The following is a 26,618-nucleotide window of genomic DNA, read 5'->3' as shown; positions in this document are numbered from 1 at the left end:
TAAGGAGATTCAAAAGGTCTTTTTCTCCTTTTGGATGTTTCCTGAGAAACCTGTGAGATAGATCTCACCTCATCCTCAGAGACTACGTCAGATTTAGGTTTTAGTTTCGAAAGCCAAATCAATAACCTACCTTCTCTGTCTTTAGGGGTTTTGGTTGCAAATGTTCAACATATTTTGCAGTCTTTTACCTTATGTTGAGGGTAAAGGCAGTTAATACAGTTTTTATAGGGATCCGCATCATGCAGTCTGCTTACCGCATGGTCCACCCAACCTGAAGAGACCTTTCTTAGAGTAGAAATCTGGAATTTGAAAAGAAAAACCTTAGCAGAGCTCAGGGAGACTCCCGTTTATGTTATGTTATACAGAATTTGTTAAGTGCACGGGCACCCAGATGTTTCATGGCGCTGATTTTGAGGAGAGATGACAAACAGTACCTAACCGAACGCTTGCTTGAATAACCAGGTCTTCAGTGCGCCCCTGAATTCCATGAGATTAGTGCAGCTCCGGGGTGACAAGGGGAAGGAGTTCCAGGCCTTTGGGGCCAAATGAGCGAATCGACATCCGCCAAGACGTTTCCTTTTGAAGGAGGGCAGAGTGAGGAGGGACAGGTGGGCGGATCGGAGATTGCGGGTCGGTTCATGTTTGGTTATAAGGTTGTTAATAAACTTAGGGCTTTTTCCGTGGAGGGCCTTGAAGGCCAAACAGACTACCTTGAATGTTACCCGTTGGGCTATGGGTAGCCAGTGAAGAGTGGCCAATAGTGGTTTCGCCGAACTCCTACCGTTGCTTTTGAAGATTAGTCTGGCCGCCTAATTTTGCACGATTTGCAGGCGTTTAGACAGTGCCAGGGGGAAGCCTAAATGGGTGGAATTAGAGAAATCTAATCGGGAGAGGACAACGGCGATAACCACCTGAATGAGGGCCGGGAGCGTGAGTAGATGAGCAATTTTCTTAATCTTACGTAGCTGGAGAAAGCTGGACGAGATCACCGCTCCCACCTGGCTTTTCAGGGAGAGATCGGAGTTGATGGTGATCCCGAGGCTTTTCACCGAGAGAGAGAGAGGGAGACGGAGAAGATCCCATTGATGACGGCCAAAATTGAGGGCCCCAGCTGATTGAACTTTTACCTGGGAGTACCAGCTCGGTCTTTCCGGGATTGAGTTTTAGGTGGTTCAGCTCCATCCACTCTTGAATGTGCAGCATGGTAGCCTGGAATTCCTCGACGGAGTCAGTTGAGTCTAATGGGAAAATTAGCTGCAGGTCGTCCGCATAGTTGTAGATTGTAACCCTCCTGTTTTTTTTTAAAGGGTGTAATAGGGGTTTATAAGACATGCAGTAGAAATTTTGAGAAACCTAGTCTCTCTTGGGATTGCTCTAGAGGGTGCAGACGCCTGCTTCGACTCCTGCTTAAGTTTGGTTCTTTTTTACAAAAGAGAATAGATAGGCTATTGCAGTGACTGTTCATTGCATTATAGCCTCTTGTTGTATGATCTACTGCTTTTATATGTATACTGTGGGACTCCCACTACAACAGGGATAATTCAATTATGTGAATCTATGAAAGATCCAATACTGGAGAAACTCGAGATGTCGATTTTCCAGCCCATGTACTCTTTTTGGCTTCCCTGCCAGGTACAAGATTTAAGAAATGACTTAAGTATTGTGAGGGCATGCCTACTCCTGCAGATACGCCCTCACCTGTGGTATAGTGCACCCTGCCTTAGGGCTGTAAGGCCTGCTAAAGGGGTGACTTACCTATACCTTCGAACAGTGCTGGCTGGTATGGTACCTAGGGCAGAGTGCCATGTCGACTGTCTTTTTTCACCTCTCAGGGGCATGCAAGGGTCAGTGGCATAGTCTGAGTAAGGGGGTCCCAGTACACGCTCTTCAGCCTCCAGGAACTAGGTACCCAGGGTACCACTTACTAGTTACTTAAAGGGGCAGAAGTACCAACTGTGGATGCTTTAGGGAAAGAGAACTGGTACGGGGAACCTGGACTGCAGGGTCCCAGTACTCTACAGGCAAAGTTGCATCAAAAGCCAGGCCAAAAAGAGTGGTTTTTGTTTTTAGAGTAGGAGACGGCAAGCTGATTTCTCATCCCTTTTTCCTCCTCTTACTTTGCAAAAATGTCTTCACGTTTACCTGTCAGTCTGATACCTTCTGTCTTTTAGTGTCCTCTTGGGCATTTTAATGAGAAAAAGGTAAACACACCACTCTGAGTTGATGTGGGATGAGGCTGCCTTTTTTCTGCCAATGGGTGGGCACTTCATGACAAGTGAAGGCATATGTCAGATCTTTAGAAAAGGAAAATGCTATTTATATTATTATTATTATTTTATTTTTTAAACTTGTAAGGCGCGACAGCTACCCAAGAAGGGTTTCCCGGCGCCGAGACACAGCATAAAGGCGGTAGGGGATTTCTGGTTATTCAAGTTATTGTTCAAATAGCCAAGTCTTGATGTGCTTTCTGAACCTACCATGGTTTTCCTCATTTCGAATGTAGAGAGGGAGTGCGTTCCAGAGGGATGGTCCTAGGTGGGCAAAGGATCTGCCTCCCATTCTTGCAAGTTTGAATCTTGGTACGCAGAAGTTGGCGGCTGATTACTTACCAGTATGCATCTGTTCTTGGCATGTAGAGCTGCAGATCCACACACTTGCATTAGATCGCCATCTGGTGTTGGGCTCGGATGCTTGCACCTTGTTGTTGTCTTGGAAGAAGTCTTACAAGATAGGAGACTCCTCCCTTGGACGACAGTGCACATGGGCATCAACTCCATCCATAAGATTGTTTTTTGCCATGATGAGAAATTATTGGAGTTAGTAGTAAAGAAAAAGATGCCCATGTATGTATATCTAAGCAAGATAGAACTGGAACAGATACAGGTCCCAGGGAGGTGGGAGGGCGTGTGTGGATCTGCAGCTCTACATGCCAAGAACAGATGCAAACTGGTAAGTAGCATTTTCCGTTCGAGGCATATGAGCTGCAGATCACACACTAGCATAGACTGTACAGCGGCATCTCCTTTAGCGGCGGCCACCTGTATCAGTTGCAGTTGTTTAAAAGACAGCTTTTTGCTTGGCTTGCATGTTAACAAAATAGTGTTTAGTGAAGGTGTGTGTTGTAGACCATGTTGCTGCACTACAAAAGTCTTCTAGGGGAATGTTCCCTAAGAATGCCATGGAGGCTCCTAGTTTGAGTGTGGAATGCGCTCTAGGGGGAATTGTTAATGTGCGTTTAGCTTTTTGGTAGCATATTTGTATACATTTAACGATCCACCTTGCAATCCTAGCTTTGGAGATGGGATTACCTTTATGCGGTGGGGAGAAAGACACAAACAATTGTTTTGTTTTTCAAAATGAATTAGTTCTGTCAATGTAATAAAGTAGGACTCTTGACGTCTAGCTTGTGAAGAGCTCTTTGTGCTACTGAGTCTGAGTTTAGGAAAAACACAGGTAGCTCCACTGATTGGTTAAGGGGAAAAGCAGAGATGACTTTAGGAAGGAATTTTGGATTTGTTCTGAGAACCACCTTTTTAAGATGTATTTGTAAGAAGGGTTCTTGTATGGTTAAAGCACTGGATCTCACTTACCCTTCTGAGAGAGGTAATTGCAATAAGGAATGCTACTTTCCAAAAGAGGAACTGAAGTTCACATTTATGATGAGGTTCAAATGGGGGTCCCATGAGCCTAGTAAGTACAATGTTGAGATTCCATACCGGAGAGGGTGGTAATCTAGGATGAATGATCCTTTTAAGGCCCTCCATAAAGGCTTTAATTGCTGGTATCCTAAAAGATGACAAGTGTCTGTTTTGTAAGTAAGCAGCAAGTGCTGCTAGATGTAAACGTATGGATGAGTATGCTAGATTACATATTTGGCAAGTGTAGTAAATAGCAAATTATGTTTTGGATGGAGGCATCCAGTGGATTAATATGATTGTTGATGCAGAAAAATGACAAATCTCTTCTATTTTGCTGCATAGAAAGCTCTGGTGGTAGGGCACCTGGCCTCTTTAATGAGGTTCAGACAATCCGGTGGAAGGTTAAGGTAACCGAACTTTAGGACTTCAGGAGCCAAATCTCTAGGTTGAGTTGAATTGGATCGGGGTGCCTTATCGCTCCATGGTTCTGAGTTAGTAGTGATGGGGAGAGGGGTAGTTTAGTTTTTAGTGTGGAACTACTGAGAGTTCCAATTGTGTTGTGAACCATGGTTGGCGTGCCCATGTGGGCGCCACTAGGATTATTTTTAGAGACTGTTATTGGGAGCTTGCGTACCACTAGTGGAATCAGTGGGAGTGGCGGAAAAGCATACGCAAATCTGCCTGACCAGTTCATCCATATCGCATTGCCCTTGGACTGCGGGTGTGGAAACCTGGCGGCAAAGGTTGGGCATTTTGCATTTTCGTGTGTGGCAAACGGGTATATGTCTGGTTGACCCCACATCTGGAAAAATGATAGAAGAACTTGTGGATGTAACTCCTATTCGTGAATCTGTTCTGTTGACTTAACAGATCAGCAATCTGATTGTGAACTCCTGGAAGGTGCTCTGATAACAGATATACGTTTTGTGGAATGGCCCACATCAAAATATTTTGTGCGAGCTCGGACAGCTGTAGAAAATGTGTGCCTCCTTGTTTTTGTATATAATACATGGCTGTCATGTTGTCCTTGCGGATCACGACAGCTTTGTTTTGTACATGAACTTGGAATGATTTCAGAGATAGGAATACTGCTAGCAGTTGCAGATGATTGATATGGAGCACTTTCTGTTGAGTGGTCCATTTGCCTTGAGTTGTGGGATTGAGGAGATGTGCTCCACATCCCGTTAAGTGATGGGTCTGTTGATAGTACTATCTGTGGAACAGGCTCGAGGAACGGCTGCCCTTTGGACACGTTTTTTGTGTTCCACCACTGCAGAGAGCGATGTGTGCGGCTGCCCACCAACACCAGTTCTGTAAGTTGTCCCCGAGTTTGATTCCACTGATGTGCTAGACATTCCTGTAAGGGACGCATTTGAAGTTTTGCATAAGGTACAATGAATATGCAAGATGCCATCATACCTATGAGTTGCATGAACACTTTGGCTGGGAGAGAGTGTTCTTTTTGAAATGTGTTGATGAGAGCTTTATACTGGCTGGACTGGGATATGCCAGAGCTGTGGAAGTATTTATTGTGGCTCCCAGGTATTGATGTACCAGAGAGGGTTGGAGGTGCGACTTGGTAAAGTTGATTGTGAACCCCAAGTTGTGTAGTGTTTGAATGGTTTGTTGAGTGTGTTGAACACACTGATTGAATGACTTGGCTTTTATTAGCCAGTCGTCCAGGTATGGGAAGACATGGATTTGCTTTCTTCTTAAGTGTGCTCCTACCACTGCTAGACATTTGGTAAATACTCTGTGAGTGGTTGTGACTCCGAACGGAAGGACTTTGAACTGATAGTGTGGTCTGTCCACTACGAACCTTAAGATACTTCCTGTGAGCAGGATGTATAGGAATGTGGAAGTAGGGGTCCTTGAGAACTAGCATGACACGGAAGTTTCCTTGTTAGAGTAGAGAAAGCACTTGTTGGAGAGTGATCATGTGAAAATGATTTGAGTGTATATGCAGATTGAGGGGCATGAGGTAGAGTATTGGCCTGAGGGACCAGTCCTTTTTAAGGATTAGGAAAAACCGTGAGTAAACTCCTGTTCCCTCATCTAGTTAGGGGACTGGCTCCATGGCATGCTTCTGATGCAGTGAAAGAGCTTCTTGTTTTAAAACTGTAAGATGTTCTGTGGACATAGGACGCTGTTTGGGTGGTATGTTTGGGGGGGTGGGGGGGGGGGGGGGGGGGGGATCGCTGTAAGATTCAGGCAGCAACCATATTGGATAATTTGTCTTACCCACTTATGTCTGTTGTGATGGATTGCTAGGCAGGTAGGAACTGTGATAATCTTCCCCAGACTGGAGTGGAATGGTCTAGGGGGACTGGAGGGAAGTCACGGTTTAGCAGCAGGGGAGGTTTGAGTGTTGTTGTTACCTCATACTCTCCCTCTTCTGTTATTGTTTCTGTATCCTTCTCTAAAATATCCTCTGTTGGGGGTTGTTTGAGTAGTGTTTTTAAAAGAAGATGAGGTATCTGTGCCCATGTTCTTAGAAGCTCCTCTGTAAAAGGAGCGACAAAAGGAGCCACGTGTTTGTGGAGACTGTAACGCTCCCAAAGGAGCCACGTGTTTGTGGAGACTAACGATCCCATGGACTTAGCAGTCTCTGTGTCTTTTTTTCAAGTGTAGTGTCCACAGCCAGTCCAAAAAGTTTTTTTGATTAAAGGGCTGATTTAAATTAGTTGCCCGGACTTCTTGTATAAAGCTTGAAATGCATAGCCAGGCATGTCATCTGAGCAGTACACTGGTATTGATGGACATAGAGGCAGTGTCTGCTGCGTCAAGGGCACATTTAATTGGGGCGTTCGTTAATAGTTTGCCCTCTTGGATGAGAACATTTGCTTGAGTTTTATATTTGCCTGACCAATACGCTGTAAAAGGGTTTCCAGCTGATCATAGTGGGCCCTATCGTATCTAGCTAGCAGTTCTTGTGTTAGCTATGCGCCATTGATTGGCTGCCTGCGCAGCTACCCTTTGGCCAGATGCATCTATGAATTTGGATTCTTTATCCGGGGGTTGTGCATCCCCGGAGGTTTATGAGTTTGCGCGCTTCCTAGCGTTAGAAACTACTAGAGAATCCAAAGGCAGTTGCCCCTTGATGTACGCAGGGTCGTCAGGGGCAGGTCTATATTTTTTTTTTATCGATCCTTGGATTAAGAATTCTGTCTCGTACAGCATCTTTAAATATATCAGGGGCATGTTTAATGACCCCTTTAATCATTGGTAATATTTGTACAGTTTTTTGGGACTGTTCAAATCCACCTAAAAGGAAATCCTCCTCTGCTTTGTCTGAGTGCATTGTGACGCCCTGAAAACAGCCTATTGATAAGCTGTCCAAAACCTATATTATTGTCTGAGGGAGACTGTTTTGTTGGGTATGGTTAGGGTCTTAGGAGGTCTGGAAGATCTATTGGGTTATTGTAATCCCAATCGTCTGGAGGTGGGTCGTCTGGATCTGTGAACGAATCACTGGGGTCTCCCACCATCCCTAGGTTATCATCATCATCATCATCATCATCATATGGTGGTGGTGGTGGTGGAGAAGTTACAGGTAGAGGTGGTGTAGCAGGTTTGGGGAGAGTAAGAGGATTAGAAGTACAGGAGAAGAAAGAGACATAGGGGATGTAGCAGAGTCCTTCACAGACACTGGCTTTTTGTTTTTGGTTGGCACAGCTGAGACATGTACTGTTTTATGGTCTATATAGATCTTTTTCTGCCTGGGATTGACAGGACCTGGATGAAAAAGTTCCTCTTCCTCGATAACCGCTTTTGGCGTTAGATTGTTTCGATTCAGAGTGGGGCTGGTGCAGATTTTTTTGTTCTTTGGTCTTAGGAGGCGAGTTTCTTTTGGTTTTGGTGCCGAAGGCGCCGGTGAAACTATTATATGCGGTTTGCTGGGTCCCAAGCTACCGGAAGGCTTGTCTTTCTTCAAAATCGGGCATGGAGGCGAGGCTTCTGAAATGTGCTTTCGGCTGCGACTGGGGCCAACAGGCGAAGTCTTGACCAGTGCCTTCTGTTTTGGTGGTGGGGTTGGGGAAGTAGTACTCATTCGTTGACCAGGAGTGACGGGGTCTTCGGGAGTCTTCTGAATCTTCTTCTGGGACAGGTCGGCATTCATCGACGATGTCCTCTGGTTCTGGAGCTGATCTCTGCGCCATGATGTGTTGTTGAGCCAGACTATCTCAAATGGTCTCTTTCGCTCGAAATGAGGCGCAGGATGGACAGCTGGACTCATCCTGTTCTGGCGAGAGACACAGGTTGCAGACCTTATGATGGTCACTGTGTGGGAACTTCGCTCCACACTGGGGGCGTTTTTTTTAAGGCGTCTTTCCAATGAGCTGTAGGCATTACAGCGTCGATAGGCCCCAGGTCAACGGCTGGAATCGGGCTGATGAAAATATATTTGAAGAATTCGCTGTCTGAAGTGAATTCGAAGGGTTTAAGAAAGTTTTGCACGTCGAAAAAGTTAGAAATTAAAGTTGCGAACCGGAGCATAAAAGTTGCATCCAAACCCAATGGCGGAAAAAAACAATTTAAGGATGTTGTAGATGCCCATGCACACTATCGTCCAAGGGAGGAGTCACCTATCTCATGACTACAAAGGCTTCTTCCAAGACAAAAAGAAGGCGCAAGCATCCGAGCCCAACACCAGACGGCGATCTAATGCAAGTGTGTGATCTGCAGCTCTTATGCCTCAAACACAGAATCACTTGTAAAAACGATGTTAATTGTCAATTAAAGTAGAAAAAAAGTAAATTGTGAGAAAAAAAAACTTGAGGGGAAAAAATAGTAGTGAAACCTCATCTCATTCCAGGATCACTCTCTTATGAGCCGCAACAAAGTGCTGCCTAAGGGAGGCAATTGCCAGGAAAATGCATCACGGGTAGTGCAAGTTGCAGAATTCAAGGCACAGCAGTCTTTCTCCTACGCTTCATAATGTAAGTCTGAAAAGCTGCATTTTTTTTACACAACATCTTCTCACTAAGGAAAACATAGGTTTGAATTTATATACAGTGTGCTTTTTTGCAGCATTCTCAAGTGCACTGATTGCATGGCATTCAAATATTCTAACAAAACTTCTTTTAACAAGCATTGACAGAGCCAATAGGTCTGGAATTAATATCCAGATGCACATCTTCCTCAATGGTAATTTGTTTTGGTCTACTTTCTGGAAAAAAACATTTTCCAGGGGGAAAACAGTAGTTTCAGAATAAAAAATATTTAAGTGTTGGTTGGATGCCCTGAACATCAAGACAATCCTAGTGTCTGGCAACAATATGTAGGCGGCTATTGGTTCCCCGTAAAACAAATGTGTAAAAAAAAAATATTAAACAAAAGGAAACCTTGTTTCAGGGAACTGGGACTGAAGTGCACAGTTTTCTATGTGAATGACAACACTGTGTACATGCAAAATGCTGTTACTTATAAAGAATGCAGCCAAAGGCTGAGGTAAGCTGACAGTTGCTCAAAGGATTAAGACCACAGACTAAAAGCCACTAAAAGTAGGAATGTTACATAGGATACATTTTTAAGAAAAAACAGTTGACTGGACAGCAAAAGCGATATATTAGGTGTAACAAGAGAATATCATAATCTAACAACTTACCCTCTGTCCAAGTTGGCAGGAGCTGCCAAAGTCAACAATCTTGATAGCGCTGCGTTTTGGGTTGCAGAGGAGGATATTCTCAGGCTTCAGGTCACAGTGAATGATGCTAAGTTCTGGAGTTGCCAGGAAAAGCAGTGCAGTGCACATTTGCTGTGCAAATTTCCTTGTCAGGTTGAGAGAGACACCACGGAAATTGGTATTGCGCAATAGGTCATACAAGTTGTAGGAGAGCATTTCAAACACTAAACAGAGGTGGTTTCGGAACATAAAATGTCTCTTCAAGTGCACTAAAAAAAAAAAAAAATGAGTCCATATAAAGTTTGTTTACCAAAAGCAACAGATTTTAACTTTACAACTTACAACAAGAAAAAGATATATAGAGTTAAAGAATATATGTTTTGATTCCTAATTTCAACAGAACACAATTAGTGAGAAAATTAATTACTCCCTCTACCAACTTTAGGTCTATTTGTCTCTCTAAGTTTTATTCGTTGATTCTGCTCTGCCGTTGGCAAGATATTTCTCTGCAATGTTCCAAAATATATTTATGAGATGGTACTTGTGTTCTAGAGACAGAACGATATAGTGAGAAATTGCAGGATGGGATGAAGAACCTAGCTTTTTTGCAGGGTTAAAAGGTTGACTACTGGCCTGAGTGGAATATGGTTCAGTTCTGAGATAAATATATCTGAGTGCCAATATTGTCTAGCCCACAAAGGTGCTACTAACAGGAGATGGCAGGGTTCTTGTTTAGACTTGCTAAAAAAACTTCAGTATCTTGTTGAGTAGGGGAAAGGGCATAAGCAAAGATTCCTACCTATGCTATAAGGAAGGCATGCTCAGAAGAGGTTGCGAGGTCTTTCTGAGCATGCCTGACTGCATAGAATCGGGATTTGCATTTCAGCCTGATTGGAACACCTACAAGTTTGGTGTTCGCCCCTGATGGACGGTGGTTGTCAACTGTCACTGTGTAAGTCCAATTCATGAAACTTTGTTAATGTTTTGCTTAGAGTGTCTGCACATTGGTTTGTTAAGCCTGGCACATGTTCTGTTTTTAGTTCAATAGAATGACTACTTGTTCATTTATAAATTATTTGCCCTGCCAAAGAGCATGGGCATGATTTTGTTCCTCCTGGTTTATGTAGTACACAGTCTACCTGCTGTCTATTCATACCAGCACTAAGAAACCAGCTATCTTTCGAAGGAAGGATTGAAGACCAACAGCATGTTATGTAGTTGAGATTTTTGCAACAATTTTCTGGAGGTGTGTTCCTCGACCTTCTAGTGGCGCATCCATGGTCATCATGAATCTTAGTGTTGGATGCAGAACAGTTAGTTCTACCAACACATTCTTTTTCTGAGTCCAACACGGTATTGTGTCCATCATTATGGATGTGATCTGGATTATGTTGAAGGAACCTCAGATTGGTGTCCATTGATTGTCCAGTTCCTCCTGGAATGGCCTCACATGGAGACGACAAAGTGGGGTCAAGGAAATGCAAGATTGCATAATTTGCAAGAACAATTGAAGATGCACACTGAAATAGACTTTTTCAAACTCTTGAGCAAGACTGAATATTTGAAGTACCATCTTTTTGGTAAGCTTTGCACTGTTCTGTATGTAGAGTACTTTGAAAAGGGATTATGTTACTTAGCCTGTAAGCATCTGTCTTGTCATGTAGAGCTGTAGATTAACATTGCTTTGCATACTCCTGCCATCTAGGGTTGGGTCCGGATGTTTACAAATTGTTTTTCTTCATAGAAGTGTTTTCCAGTCACAAGGTAAAGGGACTCCTCCTTTCAGTGACAGTGCACATGGGTGTCTATTCCATCATTAGATTCTTTTCCCGCAAGAGGGTGAGAATAGTAGTAAGTGTAGTACAGATGTCCATGCATATGTAAATTGAATAATAAGAACTGCAACAACCATAGGTGTCTGGGGAGAAGGGAGGGCGCATGTGAATCTATAGCTCTACATGCCAAGAACATATGTTTACAAGATAAGTAACCTAATCCGTTTGTGGCATGTGTGCTGTAGATACACATGTTTTGCCTAGATTGTATAGCAGTATTCTCCCAAAGAGATGATTAACCAGTGGGTGCTGCAGTTGTTTGGAAAACTGTTTTTAGCACTGCTTGTCCCACATTAGTTTGTTGATGTGCTAATGCACAAGTTACTATTTGAGTAACGATATATCTGTAAGAGACATTAGTTAGTGATAGATTCCCTACCTTAGAACATCCCCAGGCGTCAGTCTGGATCCGGAAAGTGTTGCTTAGCAGTACCCCTGCACGTCAGTAGGTGGCACCCTGCGGCTCTGTGTCCGTCGCTGGCGTCATCAGCTCTGAGATGACCTCATGGAGAGTACTTAGGCGCCACTCATGAGTGCTGACGTCAGTTCTGTACACGAATTTTCGCGCCAGAAACACAGAGCCATGCAAGATACTGGCTATTGGTGCAAAAAACTAGGGCCCTGAAAGGGATGACCTTAACCCTAGTAACCAGTCCGCAGAACGGGGAGAATGGGTGGGGCGGTAAGGAATCTATCACCAACTAATGTCTATTACAGATATATTGTTACACAAGTAGTAACTTGTGCATCTGAAAGAGACAGGTTAGTGATAGATTCAGTACCTTAGAATAGATACTCCAGCAATCCAAACCCCGGAGGTGGGTCTGCGAACAGGATTACACCAGAAAGTCACGGAGCACAGAAGGGCCAAAGAAGCCGTCTCTCCGGACCCGATTGTCAAGGCAGTAGTGCTTTGTAAACCTGTGCAGCGAGGCCCACGTAGCTGCCTGACAAATGACCTGCAAAGGAACGCCACATCCCAAGGCAGTAGTAGCTGCAGTCGCCCTGGTTGAATGGGCACACAGCCCTACAGGAGGCTTCTTCTTGGCCAAGGAGTAACATACTTTGATGCATAGAACTAACCACCAGGACATGGTCAGTTTGTGCACGGCCTGACCTTTTTTTGGCACCTACATAGATACAGAGCTGATCATCCACCCGGAATTGTTGTGTACGTTGCAGGTAGAAGGCGAGCGCATGTTTCGGGTCCAGACGGTGGAGCCTCTCTTCCTCCCTGGAAGGATGCGGAGGCAGAAAGAAGGTGGGCAAAGGGATGGTCTGCCCAATGTGGAAGGGTGTGACAACCTTTGGCAAGAAAGAAGGACGGCTCCTTAAAACCAGGTTGTCCGGATGAACAGAAAGGAAAGGAGGTTTAGAAGAAAGAGCCCGGAGCTCACTCTCTTCTGGCAGAGGTGATAGCTAACAGTAAAGCCATCTTTAAGGTGAGCAGACATAAGGGACAGTTCTAAAGAGGCTCAAAGACAAGATTCAAATCCCACTGAGGCATTACGAAAGGCACGGGAGGAAACGTGTGTGAAATGCCTTTGAGGAAACGGTTAATAACTGGGGACTTAAAAAAAGAAGGCTGATCGGGAAGCGTTAGAAAACCAGAGGGCTCTGCTCTGGGATAGTGCCCAGAGCAGAGCCCTGCTGGGCAAAAGACAGAAGAAACAGAAGACCCTCAGAAAGAGGGGCAGAAAGGGGATCCACAGTCTTTACTGTGCATCATGCCCCAAATTTGTTCCATCGGCAGGCATCTACTGTATTAGTGTAGGGACACCTGGCTGCCAGAATGACATTACAGACCTCGGGAGGAAGGTCGAAAGCAGTCAACTGTCGCCACTCAATCTCCACGCATGGAGGTGGAGACTGGACAGGTTAGGGTGGAAGACCATCCCCTGCTGCTGCGACAGAAGATCCTCCCGAAGAGGCAGACTGATCGGGGGATCGATGCTTATATTGAGTAGCTCGGGATACCATACTCTTCGAGCCCAGTCCGGAGCCACCAGATTGACTTGGGCCCAGTCGCGCCTGATGATCTTCAGCACTATGGGCAAAAGTGGTATAGGCGGAAAGGTGTATAACAGACCGCAGCTCCACTTGTGACAAAAAGCGTCTCAGAGTGAGTGCCGCCTTGGAAATTCCAACGTGCAGAACTGATGACATTGCACCTTCTCCTCGGTGGCGAATAGATGTAACCAAGGCTCTCCCCACTGCAGAAAGAGACCTTGCTCCACGTTTGAGTTCAGACGCCATTCGTGATCCATCAAGTACCGGAGGAAGAGTTTGTCCGACCTGGCGTTCAGAGAACCGGCCAGGTGTTGAACCACCAAGGTAATGCCTTGATGATCCAGAGGTGCAGAGGTGCAGAGGCTCCTGACATAGGGTCCAGGACTCCACCCTGCCCTGTTTGTTGCAATACCACATGGTGGTGATGTTGGCTGTGAACACCTGCACCACACTTCCCCGGACAGAGGAAAAGAACGCTTTCAGTGCAAGTCGGATCGCCCGAAGCTCCAAACTAGGGGTCTCCAAACCGGTCCTGGAGGGCCGGATCCATGCCAGATTTTTTAAATAACTACATGTATCTCAATGGGGATATCCAAAAAATCTGGCATGGATCCGGCCCTCCAGGACCGGTTTGAAGACCCCCTGCTCCAAACCGTTGATATGGAGCCGGGACTCCGCCTGAGACCAGAGGCCTCTGATCTCTGCCTCTCCCAAGTGGCCTCCCCAACCCAAGAGGGACGTATCCGTCATCACTGTGTGCTCCGGTTGGGGAAGGGAGAGCGATCTGCCCGACCAAATTTCGATTCGCGAGCCACCACTACAATTGTTGAGCAGTGCCCTGCTCGATCTGGACATGATCGGACAGGATGCCCTGATGTTGCGCCCATTGGAACTTCAGGTCCCACTGTAGAGCCCGCATATGCCAGCAGGATGCATGAGGCCATCTGGCCCAGAAGCCGGAGGGTCAACCTGACAAACCCGGGAAAGAGGCCGAAAGATCGGAATCATAGCCTACATATCCCGGACTCGCTGCTCAGGAGGATAAACCCGAAACAGCATTGAATCCAGAACCGCTTCAATGAAGGGGAGCTTCTGAGCGGGACTCAGGTGCGACTTTAGCACGTTGATGGAGAACCTCAGCAGATGCAGGAGGTCGGCCATAGTCTGAGGGTGGCTGACTACTGTTTAGGGCGAGTCCGCCTTCAACAACCAGTCGTCTAGGTAGGGTAAGACCGACACCCCTGACCTGCATAGGTGAGCTGCGAACACCACAATCACTTTCGTGAACACCCGAGGGGCGCTGGGAAGGCCAAAGGGGAGCACGGCAAACTGAAAATGCTCCTGGCCTACCGTAAATCGCAGGTAACGCCGGTGGGCCGGCAGGACGGGGATGTGGAAATAAGCGTCCTGCAAGCCGAATGCTACCATCCAGTCTCCAGGGTCCAGGGCAGCCAGGACCTGAGCAAGAGTCAGCATTTAAAATTTTGAAGGAAGCGACTGACGTCCCGGTGGTCCAAGATGGGGCGCAGACCCCCCTCTCCCCTCCTGTCCTCCTTAGGGACCAGAAAGTAGTGGGAATAACAACCACTCCCTACTTCCTGCCTGGGAACGTGGCCAAGTGGGCCGTGACTTCCAGTTGGAGAAGAAGCAAATGATAGCCCGACATGCGGTGGCACCGAGGTGGCACGGCCAGAGAGGAGGACTGAAAGGGGAGGGAATAACCCTTGCATATTATTTGTAGAACCCATTCATCCGACGTGATATCGCGCCAGTGGGGAGGTGGTGGCGGATCCTGCCAACCACCTGCATGGGGTTCTCCACAAAGCACGGACTAGGAAGGTTTGGAGGAAGGAGCAGCAGAGGTGGAGGTGGACTGACACGCGCGCTGATTCCCTGACCCACCCCGGTGGAAGCCGCGGCCAAGCTGGGACTGGGCCTGCACATGCTTGTTGGAGGAGCGGCCTAGGTACCTCTGCTCTGACCATGAAAGGAAAGAAAACCAGGAATGGCCAGGTTCTTAGCAGAAAGACCCAAGGACTTGGCCGTGGCCCGTGAGTCCTTAAAGCTCTCCAAGGCACTGCTGGCCTTATCACCAAACAAAAGAGTGCCATCGAAGGGCATATCCATAAGCCAGCCCTGGACATCAGGCGAGAACCCAGTCAAACGTAACCAGGCGTGGCGTCGCAGCGCCACAGTTGTAGACATCGCCCTGCCCAACGAGCATGCTGTGTCCTAACCACACCGAATGGCTAACTTAGCTGCATCCTTTCCTTCAGCATTCGCTTGAGAAAAGACAGCCTGGACTTCCTTAGAACATTGAGGCAACACCTGAGCAACTGATTCCCAAACTGAGTGAGAGTAGCGGCGCAAAAAGCAGGCATTGTTCACCGACTGCCGCCCCAAGCTGGCCGAAGAAAACAACCGCTTACCAAACTGATCCAGTTTTTAGAGTCCTTATCCAGCGGAGCCGTGGGAAAGGGACTCTGCGACGTTGAGGCCTGGATGACCAGACTCTCAGGCGTGGGATGGGTGGTCAGAAAGGCAGGGTTGTCGGGCGGTGGCGTCTGGCAACGTTTTTATCCACAGGAGCCCCCGTGGCTGGCAGCAACCAAGTGCACGAGAGGACATCAGTAAGGGCATCATTGAAGGGAAGCAATGGCTCCGAAGAAGTAGACGCAGTTTGGAGCACCTCGGTGAGGAGGTTAGTCTTGAGGGCCACCGTGGGAAGGTCGAGGGCCTCAGCAGCCCGACTGAGCACAATTGTGTAGGAAGCGCCCTCCTCCATCGTAGGTGGAGGAGAGGCAAACCTCGTGTCAGAAGAGACATCTAGGTCGCCGGCGTCCTCCAAGTCATCCACCCAATCCTGCTTGGAGTCCCACTGCCAGGCAAGGGGGTCCTCATATCCTTCCCATTCCTGCTCCGCCTCCGGCACCTTAGGGGCCGGTTGTGGTGGCAGGGCCTGAGAGGGAACAAACTGCGCCGGAAACAGCGCCTAGTACGGCGCCGGCCGGACCGGCGACGCCTACCAATGCAGATCCAAGGCCGAAACAAAACGGTCCTGGAACCGGGGCACGTGCGGAAGGAACGGCACCCACCGCGGCGCAGAGTGTGAAGCAGAGGGCGGCACCAGGGGGCCGGAGCGGGCAACAATGCACCTCGTGTTGCCGGGGCAGGATCAGCTGGCGCTGGGGCTGGATCCGCTGGCAGAGCTGCCAAGCCGACAGGGTCTGGACCTCGAGACCTAAAAAGGTGGTCCATGGCAGCAGGAAACTCTTGCACCGGTTCGGGAGTCGCCGACGGACCCGGGTAGGGCGGGTAGACCTTGGGACTCCCAGGCTCCAGAAGAGCCGCAGGGGTGCCCCCCTCTTCCGACTCCGAAGAGTGACAGGGGGACGTCGGAGCGTGAACACGCTTCTTCGATGATCAGGTACAATTGTAACCATCATGGGCTCAGTTTTTTAGTTGACGAAGAAATACTTGAGTGCACAAGGACCTTTGAGCGTCACTATATTCTCCTGACGCCCTGATCAGTATTCTAGGGTTTAGGGAGCGGGATGTACGTGGCCCATGATGGTTACAATTGTACCTGATCAATTGACATCGCTAACAATGAGCAGCAGAGTCACTATCTGCTGTGTCTCATTACCTAGCTCACACCCAAACTGATAATGATCCACGATGGTTACCCACTGTGGTGTCTCACCGCCCAAACTAATGATGATTCACGATGGGTTTAGTTATGAGTATAAATCCTGCATCGCCACTTAACAACTAGGGAATCACAACCTTTCTATATCTCACAAGGGGACAAGTATCCGGCCAGCGCGCATGTGAGTACGGGATAGAAGCCCCCGCTTCGGCGGTTGCGTGTAGACTAAAACGCTCCCAGGAGCGTTCAACACACGTGCAAAGACATCGCGCCACTCACACACCTGTAGTGGTGTGTCGGGGCGACAAACCTGACCGGATTACCCATGTTTGGGCATAGCCTCCCGGTTTTCATACAGGCAATTAAGGGACTCTTTCTATCGCCCCTTTTCTTAACAGGGTATCGGCCTCCGCTTGAAGTTCGCGCAACAGGTACTGCTAGCGAACCGGCAGGATATCTGGAGGAGGGCTTAGAAAACGTAGACTGCATCCATTGCAAACAATATTCAGCACCCACTTGTCCTGAGTAATTGCTCTCCACTCTGCCGGATAATTCTGGATGCTTCCCCTAACCGGAGTGGGTAACAGAAGAGGGGAAGTAATCCCACAGGGCAAAGACCCAGCCGGGCCCTTATTCCCCGATGCAGATTGCTGGTTGCCTCTGTCCCTCTGACGCTTCTGGAAGGGCTGCCTCTGGTATTGTTTTTGCTGCTGCTGCTGTCCAGCTTGGCGACCCTGCCCTCCATGGAACCGCTGGGAGGAGTAGCGCCTTTGGTATGGACGGAAAGACTTGTATTGCTCCTTCGGCTTCTCCAAGCCCACAGCCTTCAGCGTTTCAACTTCCGCCTTCATGCGGGTCATTTCTTCATCCGCATGGGTCCCGAAGAGGGTGGACCCTGAAAAGGGCAAATTGGCAATCCGCTGTTGGTCCGGTTTCAGGGAAGTAAGTCTCAACCAGGAAAGGCATCTCAACTTCACCCCGTAGTAGTACCCATGAGCTGCCAGGAGAGAGGTGTCTGCAGACTCGCTGATGATTTGATTGGAAACCATCATGCCTTCATTCGAGATTTCTTGAAAGTCTTCCCCTTCTGTCCCTCGGGAGGAGCTCAATGAATTGTTGCAGTGACTCCCAAAGCGACCGGTCATAGCGACCCAAAAGCGCAGTCGAACTTGCAGCTTTCATGGAAGTGGCCGCCTTACTGCAGACCTTTCTTACCGCCGAATCCATTTGCCGGCTCTCCTTGTCCAGAGGGACCGTAGATGACGTGGGAGTAAAATGTTGCCTCTTGGCAGCTGTCACAATGACCGAGTCCGATGCAGGGTCCGTTCTCAGAAATGCCGGATCCGAGTTCGAGGGCCTGTACTACTTCTGAAGTCGAGATGGAGCAGACTTCACCGAAGCTGGCGTAAGGAACAGTTCCATGGCCGGTTCATCCAACCCTGGCACCAACTGTAGTAACGGACGAGAGAGGTGCCTACGCTGCAGCGTTTCGAAAATGACAGAGGTGGCTGGGGTGGGCACAGTCAGTGCTATCCCTAGTTTCGCTGCTCCTCTCAGCAGTACGTTCTGAAACGTCACGATGTCATCCACTGGCGAAACTCTCGTTTGCAGAAAGTCCGACAAAGTAGGTGGATAATATCCTGTCACTAGAAGAGTCTGTGTACCTGGACCGTGACCTCTCTCTACGATGGCGATGTCTAGTTCTGGTCAAAGACCTGCGCCCACTGCGTGATCGGTGTCTCCCCCTTGATATTGGTCTCCTGAGCGCTGCCGGAACCACCGGCACAGGCGGTTGCGGAAGAGGCGGAGGTTGAGCTGGAATCAAATGCCTCAGTTGTGGAGGCGGCGGTGGAGGAGGAGGTGGTAGCGGAGGTGATGGCGGAGGTGGAGAAGGAGGAGGTGGCGGAGGTGGAGGTGGAGGAGGAGGAGGTAGAGGAGGGGGCGGTATTTGCAGAAGAGGCGGAGGTGGTATCCTAGGCTGTGAGGTTAATAGGTCCGAGAGGCCAATGCAAGGGCAGAGGAAGATGATAAAGAGTTCCTCCATGCCCAGAGGTCCCACCTGCATCCTGATGTCTTCTCTGCTCCAGGCCTTGAAGACGGATCTTCTCCCTCTCACTCAGGGTCCTCCTGGAGAATGATTGACAAATATCACAGGAATCAGGAATAGAGGTGGGCTAGCAGCTCTAAAAACGCAGCAAACAGAAGATAAAGGCCCCAGACGTCAAGTGAAACACTTATTAGCTCAAAAAATGTAAGTAATACCAATAAAGGTAGAGCTCAATGCTCCAGGGTCCTGCTAGCAGGAGCCGGAAAAAAGAACTGAAAGTAACTTGCCTTTGGCTGTGCATCATGGGATACAGAGGGTCTCTGGAGGGTTCCTTAAAGGCACGGTATCCCTATGGGGCTTGTGTGTCCAACCCTTCCTCTGTATTAGGATTAAGGATTTTGGTGAAGGGGAGTTTCTCTATATGTGAAACTCTGTAAAATGTGTAAGTTTCTATATTATTTGGCTACCCTTTTTCACTTCAGGATGAAGTGCTGGACAATGTAGCATTGTTAATTTCAGGCTGCATTATTTGTCTTTCACTTTCTCTTAAGTGTCTATGCAGGACTGCAAAAGAAGACAACTTGAGAGACTATTTTGATTGCTCCGGGGTCCACGCACTTGGGCGGGACTATTCACAGATAATTACTATACACAGAGATCCCCCTACTACAGAACTGAAACTGCTCGGGCCTACCGTGAACCATAGGTAACGCCTGTGGGCAGGCAGGACAGGGACATGGAAGTAGGCATCCTGCAAGTACAACGTCACCATCCAATCTCCGGGGTCGTTGGGCGGACAGGCCCTGAGCCAACGTGAGCATCTTGAACTTCTACTTCCGGAGGAAGCGGTTGAGGGCCCTGAGGTCTAAGATAGGACGGAGGTGTGAAAAGTGCCATCTTTCTTGCACTGGTATGCCGCACTTTTTTCTGAACTGCTGATGTACTTTGAGTGTGCCCTGGGTTCCTGCCAACCTAAAAACGGTGTTGAAACTAAAACCCAATTGGCATCTCAGGCCACCTATCAGTCCCTAGTAAATGGTACCCAGGGCATGGTGTCCAGAGAAGACCCCTGAGGACTGCAGCACTTATTGTGCCTGTGAGAAGTTGGCCTGATATATAGTGCTCACTATTCTAGTGATCACGGTGTATCATACCAAACTACCCTTATTGATGATTGATTGTAAGTCAACCTTATAGACCAGCTATCCTAGTAGCATGGACAAGAGCAGTCCTTAGGCTAAACTCTAGAGGGCGTGTTAAGCCAGCTGTTATACCATCACATATACCCCTTGAACACCAAGTGAAAGGACACCACACAAGTTATGAAAATAAAAGGATATTTATTTATAACAAGTCTACCCTGATCTCTTTATGAGTCAGGGAGCTAAGCACAATACAAAACTCTTATGAAAATTCTTTAAGTTGCACAATTTACACAAATGCCCAAGGGGCACGAAAAACCATATACACTAAAAGTGGAATGCGAAATACTAGCAGGTAAGTAACAAGATCCAGAGGCTTCAGGATCGCTAGGACTACACTACTGAACCCTAAGGTTAGGAGCAGGAGGCCTAGGGAGATCGGGTGCAGAGTGTGCACTCTCACGCGGGATGCGGGACAAAGTCTATGGATGCTAGTGTTTCTTAAGTTACAGTTATCGGACGAATCCGACTGGATAGACTAAAAACGACAAAGGATCTGGACACTTGGATAGTGAACCTACGTTGGAGCACCGAAATGCTCAGGTTACCTAGCCCAGGGGCTGCGGCTGCATAGGGTTCAAAAGACGTCGGGAATCCTCGTTGTAGTCTATGGAGCCTGAAAGAAGAAGTTGCTGGCAGGCGACCAGTGAAGATGTTCGGAGTGATCCAAGCCTGGATCGATGATGGAGATGACCTGAAAGCAGAGGGGACTCAGTTCTTAATCACTAGCCAGTGATTGTGTGGGCACCAGGATGGCACTGGATGAAGTCACCTCGACCAGGTGTGTGGGCAACGCTGGACTCTGCTGTCCCTCGGACCAGGAGGCGTTGTCGGCGACCAGGCTGGAGGTGCGAGCTGTCCCACGAAGGTGTCTGCTGTCGGCGATGCTGGAACCAGGATTGGAGCAACACGCCTTGGCAAAGGCAAGCCCACGCGGTGGAGTCAAGATGGCGTCTGGAGTGGACCAGGAGGGTCCGGGGTGCTCCTCTTTTGGAGGGGAGCAAGGGCCAGTCTGGAGCAACCAGACCAGCGATGAAATCGTCGTGGTACGTCGTCAGGAGGGCCACTAGTCAGCAGGCAAGTGACCGGACAAGGCGGTGAGCAGCAAGGAGCAGAAGGGCCCCACGCAGATCTCGTGGATGCTGGGGGGCTGGACTTCGGTGCTGGAGCTGCTCAGGGTTAGGGCTTCTCAAACCCCAAAGCACTCACTCGAGGATCCCTCGTGGGTCGTGCTGGTTAAGCATCGTGCAGGTTTTGAAGATGGCCGGTCCCTCAGGTCTTGTCACACCCACGAATCTCAGCTGGGCTGATGATGCAGGTAGAGGTCAGAGATGCCAGGGAATCCGGGTCTCGTCGAGCTGGGCAGTCTTGATCCGGAGGATGGACTTACAGCAAACCGCGATGCTTAGATGGTGCCTGCGGGTGCAGGGTGGCTACTCCTTAGCCACGAGGGATAGTTTTCAGAAAAAGTCAAGAGTTCCTTTCGTGGAAAGTAGTCAAGATTCAGAATTATCTAATTTAGGAAGGGGGCCTGCTCCTACCTTTATCCTAAGAAAAGGGGCTGGCACGCGACTAGGTCCTGCCCATGGGTGGGACCAGGAGGGGGGCGGTTACACCCCTCTCCGGACGTTCCCCAGCTCAGGGGCTGGTATGCCCCTGGAACTGGTTTAAGCCGGCATATGCACAGTGAGCACTCTGTCAGGAGGTTAGTCCTGACTGACCCCGTAGGAAGCTCCAGGCCCAAAGCCTCAGCCGCCCTGAGCAACACCACTGCATAAGAAGCTCCATCCTCCGCAGCCAGGGTAGAGGGGAGAGCATGCCAAGGTCTGGCGGGTATCCAAACCACTCATCACCCAGTTCCTCACGCCAGTCCGGCTCCTCAAGCTGGTCAGCTAAAGGGTTTCCAGACCCCTCCCAGTCCTCCTCAGGCTGCCACTCAGGGCAATAGGGAATGGCAGGAATGAACAACGGAACAAAAGTACCCTACGGCGCCAGTACTAACGTCAAACGACGTCGGTCTGGCACCGGGTCCAAGTCATGGTGAGGCTGGAGTCTACATCGGTTGGGGGCACGAGCTGCGTCTGGGGCGTCGCAACTGGAATCGCCACCGGGTAAGGTACTGTGAGGTAGACCGGCGCCAATCTGGATCCAGGCCTGGATCCTCAGGGGCCTCTGGCGCTGGAGCCACCAGCATTGAAGGCCCAGGGCCCCCAGCTGAGTCCGTGGGGCCTGAAGGCGCTCCTGCATTGTCAGGCTGCCCAAAATGCTATGCAGGACCTTGTAAAAGGCTTGTAGCTGGGGGGGGGGGGAGGAGGGGGAGATGTACCAGCTTCAAGAAAAGGAGGGAAGTGTGGAGCCAGCCCAGAAGCAGACTCCGAAGACAGAGCTGGAGAGCGACGACGCTCCGGATCCCGGCTCACGTCGGCCAACGGACGGGAAGAAAGCAAAGAGCGACGATGCTTCTTCGCCATCTTGTACTTCGACATACCCCAGAAGTGCGAAGACTTTCATGGTGAGTGGTGGTGGCTTCACAACCGGTCCAGAGACCTTCCTCTGGCCCGGGACCGCCGAGCCTCCAAGAGCTTTCAGGACTGCTTACGCAAATACTTTGGATTCATGGCCAGGCAGCTGGAGCACGACTTCGAATTGTGGTCGCGCTCCAGGCACCAGAGGCACACATGGTGCGGATCTGTGACGGACATCAACTTGTAACAGGAGTCACAAGGCTTGAAGCCAGTCCCACGATGGTACATCCCTCGTGCTACCAGGAGTCAAAGACATCGACAAAAGTCGAAAAAGGTTCAGTTATAAATTGACTAAGGGGCACGCTCTTTCCGGATCTGCGCTGGCTGGCGTGGAAAAAGAACTGATGTCAGTGCGCAGGGAAAGCGGCTAAGTAGAAACCGCGACATCATAGCGACCACAACGACAGACGCGGAGTCGACCGACACCACCTACCTACGTGCAAGGCGTACTACTACAGAATAATTCTAAGGTAAGGAATCTATAACTAATGGTCTCTTTCAGGTTTACAAATTTTCTGAGCAAAGTGAGCTAATTGGAGAGTGTGTGCACCCAACCCCGTTTTTGTAAAATAAAACATTTTAGTCAAATTGTCTGTTCGAATAAGGACATTTTTGTGTTGTAGGTGAATTGGGAAAGCTTTGATCACTAGAGAAACAGCTTGCAACTCTAGGTGACTGATATGGAGATTCTTGTGCTTGGCATCCCATAGTCCCAAGTTGTGAAGATGTGCTCCCCATACTGTTGGAGATGCATCTGTTAATGTTATTTGTGCAACTGGGTCTTGAAACGGCCACCCTTTGGATAGATTTTGTGGATTCCACCATTGCAGAGAGTGATATGTGCGGCTGCTTATCAACACTAAATTGTGAAATTGACCCAGTGACCGAGTCCATTGCTGGGAGAGACATTGTTGTAGAGGTCTTATGTTGAGTCTGGCATGTGGAACTATGTAAATACACAATGCCATCATGCCCAAAAGTCTGAGAAATATTTTGGCTGGAATGAGAGTTCCTGTTTGAAATTGTTGAATTAACGTTAGTAGATTGCATATTCTGTCTGCGTTTGGGTATGCAAATGCTAGATTTGTATTGAGTGGCCTCTAGAAAAGCTTGAGTAGTAGCTGGCTGTAGATAAGATTTTTGTAGGTTGACCGTGAACCCTAATTGATGTATTAAATCTAGGGCCTTTAGTATTTTGTTCGTAAAGGATGAATGCATTTGCTTTGATTAGCCAGTCATCTAGATAAGGGAAGGCATGAATGTTTTTCCTTAACAGATATGATGTCACAACTGCTAAGCACATATTGAATACTCTTGGTGCTGTAGTGATTCCAAAGGGGAAGAACAATGAAATGATAATTTCCCTTAAAAAGAAAGCTGAGGTATTTTCTGTGTGCAGGATGAACTGGAATATGAAAATAGACTTTCTTTTGATCTAAGGTTGCCATGAAGTCGCATTTTTGTAATAAAGGGATGACCTCTTGATGAGTTCTATCATGTAATGTTTTAGTGGTATGAGATCTAGAATGGGCCCCAGATACCCATCCTTTTTGGGAAAAAGAAATTATAGCAAATACACTCCTGTCCCGTGAAATTGTGGTGAAACTGGTTTCATTGCTCCTTTTTGAAGCAGCGCTGGTATTTCTTGTTGCAGAAGGATTTGGTGCTGCACAGATACTTTGTGTTTGCGAGGTGGAATATTTCAATCAATCAATCATTTGTAAAGCGCACTACATACCCGCGAGGGTCTCAAGGCGCATGGGGGGGGGGGGGGGGGGGGGAGGGGGGGCAGAGAGGTAGGGGATGCTACTGATCGAACAGCCAGGTCTAGAGTATCCTCCTGAAGGTCAGCAGGTCTTGGGTCTGTCGTAGGCTCAGTGGGAGGGTGTTCCATGTCTTGGTGGTGAGGTGGGAGAAGGATCTCCCACCGTGGGAGTTTTTATGAGTTCCAGACGATAACCATGTTGGATAATGTCTAAGACCCATTGGTCTGTTGTAATTGACTTCCAGTTTTGAAGAAATTGTTGAGGACGACCCCCAACTGGCGTTTGGTGTTGTGGGAGAAAGGCAAAGGAGTCATTGTTTATTATTGGTATTTGAGGAATGTGCATTGCTCCCTCTACCTCTTCCTTTACAAATGTTAGCTCTTTAAGAACATGTGTAGAAGGTTTTAGTTGTTGAGGTTTGTCCTTGAGTTTTACATTGTGTACCAAAGGTATCTGTGGAAGCTGTCCTTGCCCCTTGTTTAAAATTGGGCTTACGAAAGGAACCTCTATAGGTGTTTGTTTGTAGAGCTCCCATTGATTTTGCTACCTCCGTGGCCTTTTTTATTTTTCCAAGGACAGTGTCCACATGGGAGCCAAAGAGATGTTCCTTGTCAAAAGGGAGGTTCATTAGTCTCTTGTACCTCAGATTTGAAACCGGATACCCTTAAGCATGCATGTCTTCTTATTAGGACACTGGTATTTATACTATTAGCAGCAGTGTCGGCTGCCTCTAATGCACACTTCATAGAGTTGTTGGTGATACGTTTCCCTTCATTAACAATCTCTTGACTTCTTTTTCTGTGCTCCTCTGGAGATTTTGGAGAAGGCTTTCCATTTCGTCCCAGTGTGGCCTGTCGTACCTTGCTAGTAAGGCTTGGCTATTAGCTATATGCCAATGATTAGCTGCTTGTGCCACAACTCTAACCAGAGGCATCCATAAGAAAACAAGTTACTTACCTGTAACTTTGGTTCCCAAGTATTGGTAACTTTCATAGATTCCCATGCTTTGTATCATTCCCCGTCGTCGGCATGGGAGCCTCAGTAAATAAAAAATATCAGAACCATAGGTACAAAAGAGAAAATTAGGCCTAGGTCTCATCTCATTTTGTAGCATATCACCCTATGTGTAAAAGAGCCCAAATTTCCGCAAGAACCAATCAGAATAGCCTCACCCCATAGAACCTTCCTGAGAGAGCATCAGAGCCTCAGATTTTCGTAGCCGTTGTGCCAACAGCCACTATCTCAGTAAAAAGGCCGAGCTTTCCCAGGGGAGGAGGGTGGGCGCATGGGAATCTATGAAAGTTACCAATACTGGGGAACCAAAGTTACAGGTAAGTAACTTGTTTTCTTACCCCAGTATTGGAACTTTCATAGATTCCCATGCTTTGTATCAGAATAGCTAGCAGTAAGTCACCAAAGCACATTTTGTTACATAAATATTATTGCATGACACCATAGTAATGCTCAAAGTAACAATGAAGAAATGTAATCATATAAAAAAAAGCATCACCGATACAAAATGTGCTACACAGGAAGGCGGGATTGTAGGGAAAGCTCACCTCTCATTGAAAAAGATTCCTGAGGACTGCTTGTCCAACAGCAGCGTTGTCATGTCCTGTAGACTCCAGGCAATAATGCTTTGTGAAGGTATGTGTACTGCTCCACGTCGCTGCCCTGCAGATGTCCGATAGGGACTCCAGAAAAAAGAGCCACCGAAGATGCCACTGATCTTGTGGAATGTGCACAGGCTTTTCTTTCAAGGGGCTTGCCCGCACCTTGATGGCAGAACTGAATAGTGCTGGAGATCCAGCGGGAAATGCTGGTTTTAGTTAGAGGAAATCCCTTCTGTGGTAGACTGTAAGACACTAAAGGACTTCGTGCGCTCCAAATAAAATTTCAAACACCTCTGAACATCCAAAGAATGCAATGATCTTTCTGCCGGAGTAGTAGGCCGTGGAAAGAATGATTTCAAAATCAAAGGTTCATTCAGATGGAATTCAGAAGGCACCTTAGGGATGAACTTTGGATTCGTACGAAGGATGAGGCCATCTTTCTTGAATTGTTGAAAAGGTTCCACTATTGACAGCGCCTGAAGTTCACCAACTCTCCTAGCAGATGTTAGTGCTAAAAGGAGGGCTAGCTTCCAAGAAAGGAATTTAAGATCCGTTCTGTGAATGGGCCCAAACGGAGCTTTCATTAGCTGAGCCAACACCAAATGAAGTTGCCAAATTGGTGGCGGAGGGCGGACTGGAGGATACATCCGAAACAGGCCTTTTAAGAACTGTTTGACAATTCTAGCAGACCAAAGAGAAGGACCTGA

General features: G+C 48.0%; 1 protein-coding gene across 2 annotated transcripts in view; it reads right to left on the bottom strand.

Moving 5' to 3' along the window:
- DYRK1A (dual specificity tyrosine phosphorylation regulated kinase 1A) overlaps positions 1–26,618 on the bottom strand; it is a 700,909-nt gene that overhangs the window by 267,013 nt on the left and 407,278 nt on the right. For both annotated transcript variants that reach the window (XM_086935409.1, XM_086935410.1), the window contains exon 8: positions 9,247–9,533. In XM_086935409.1, coding sequence (XP_086791535.1) covers positions 9,247–9,533 — 287 coding nt within the window. The remainder of the gene's footprint in view (positions 1–9,246; positions 9,534–26,618) is intronic.

This window comes from Lissotriton vulgaris, chromosome 8 (assembly GCF_964263255.1).
Source record: "Lissotriton vulgaris chromosome 8, aLisVul1.2, whole genome shotgun sequence".
In the NCBI taxonomy this organism is placed as follows: Eukaryota; Metazoa; Chordata; class Amphibia; order Caudata; family Salamandridae; genus Lissotriton; species Lissotriton vulgaris.
This window is presented reverse-complemented; position numbering and strand designations above follow the sequence as displayed.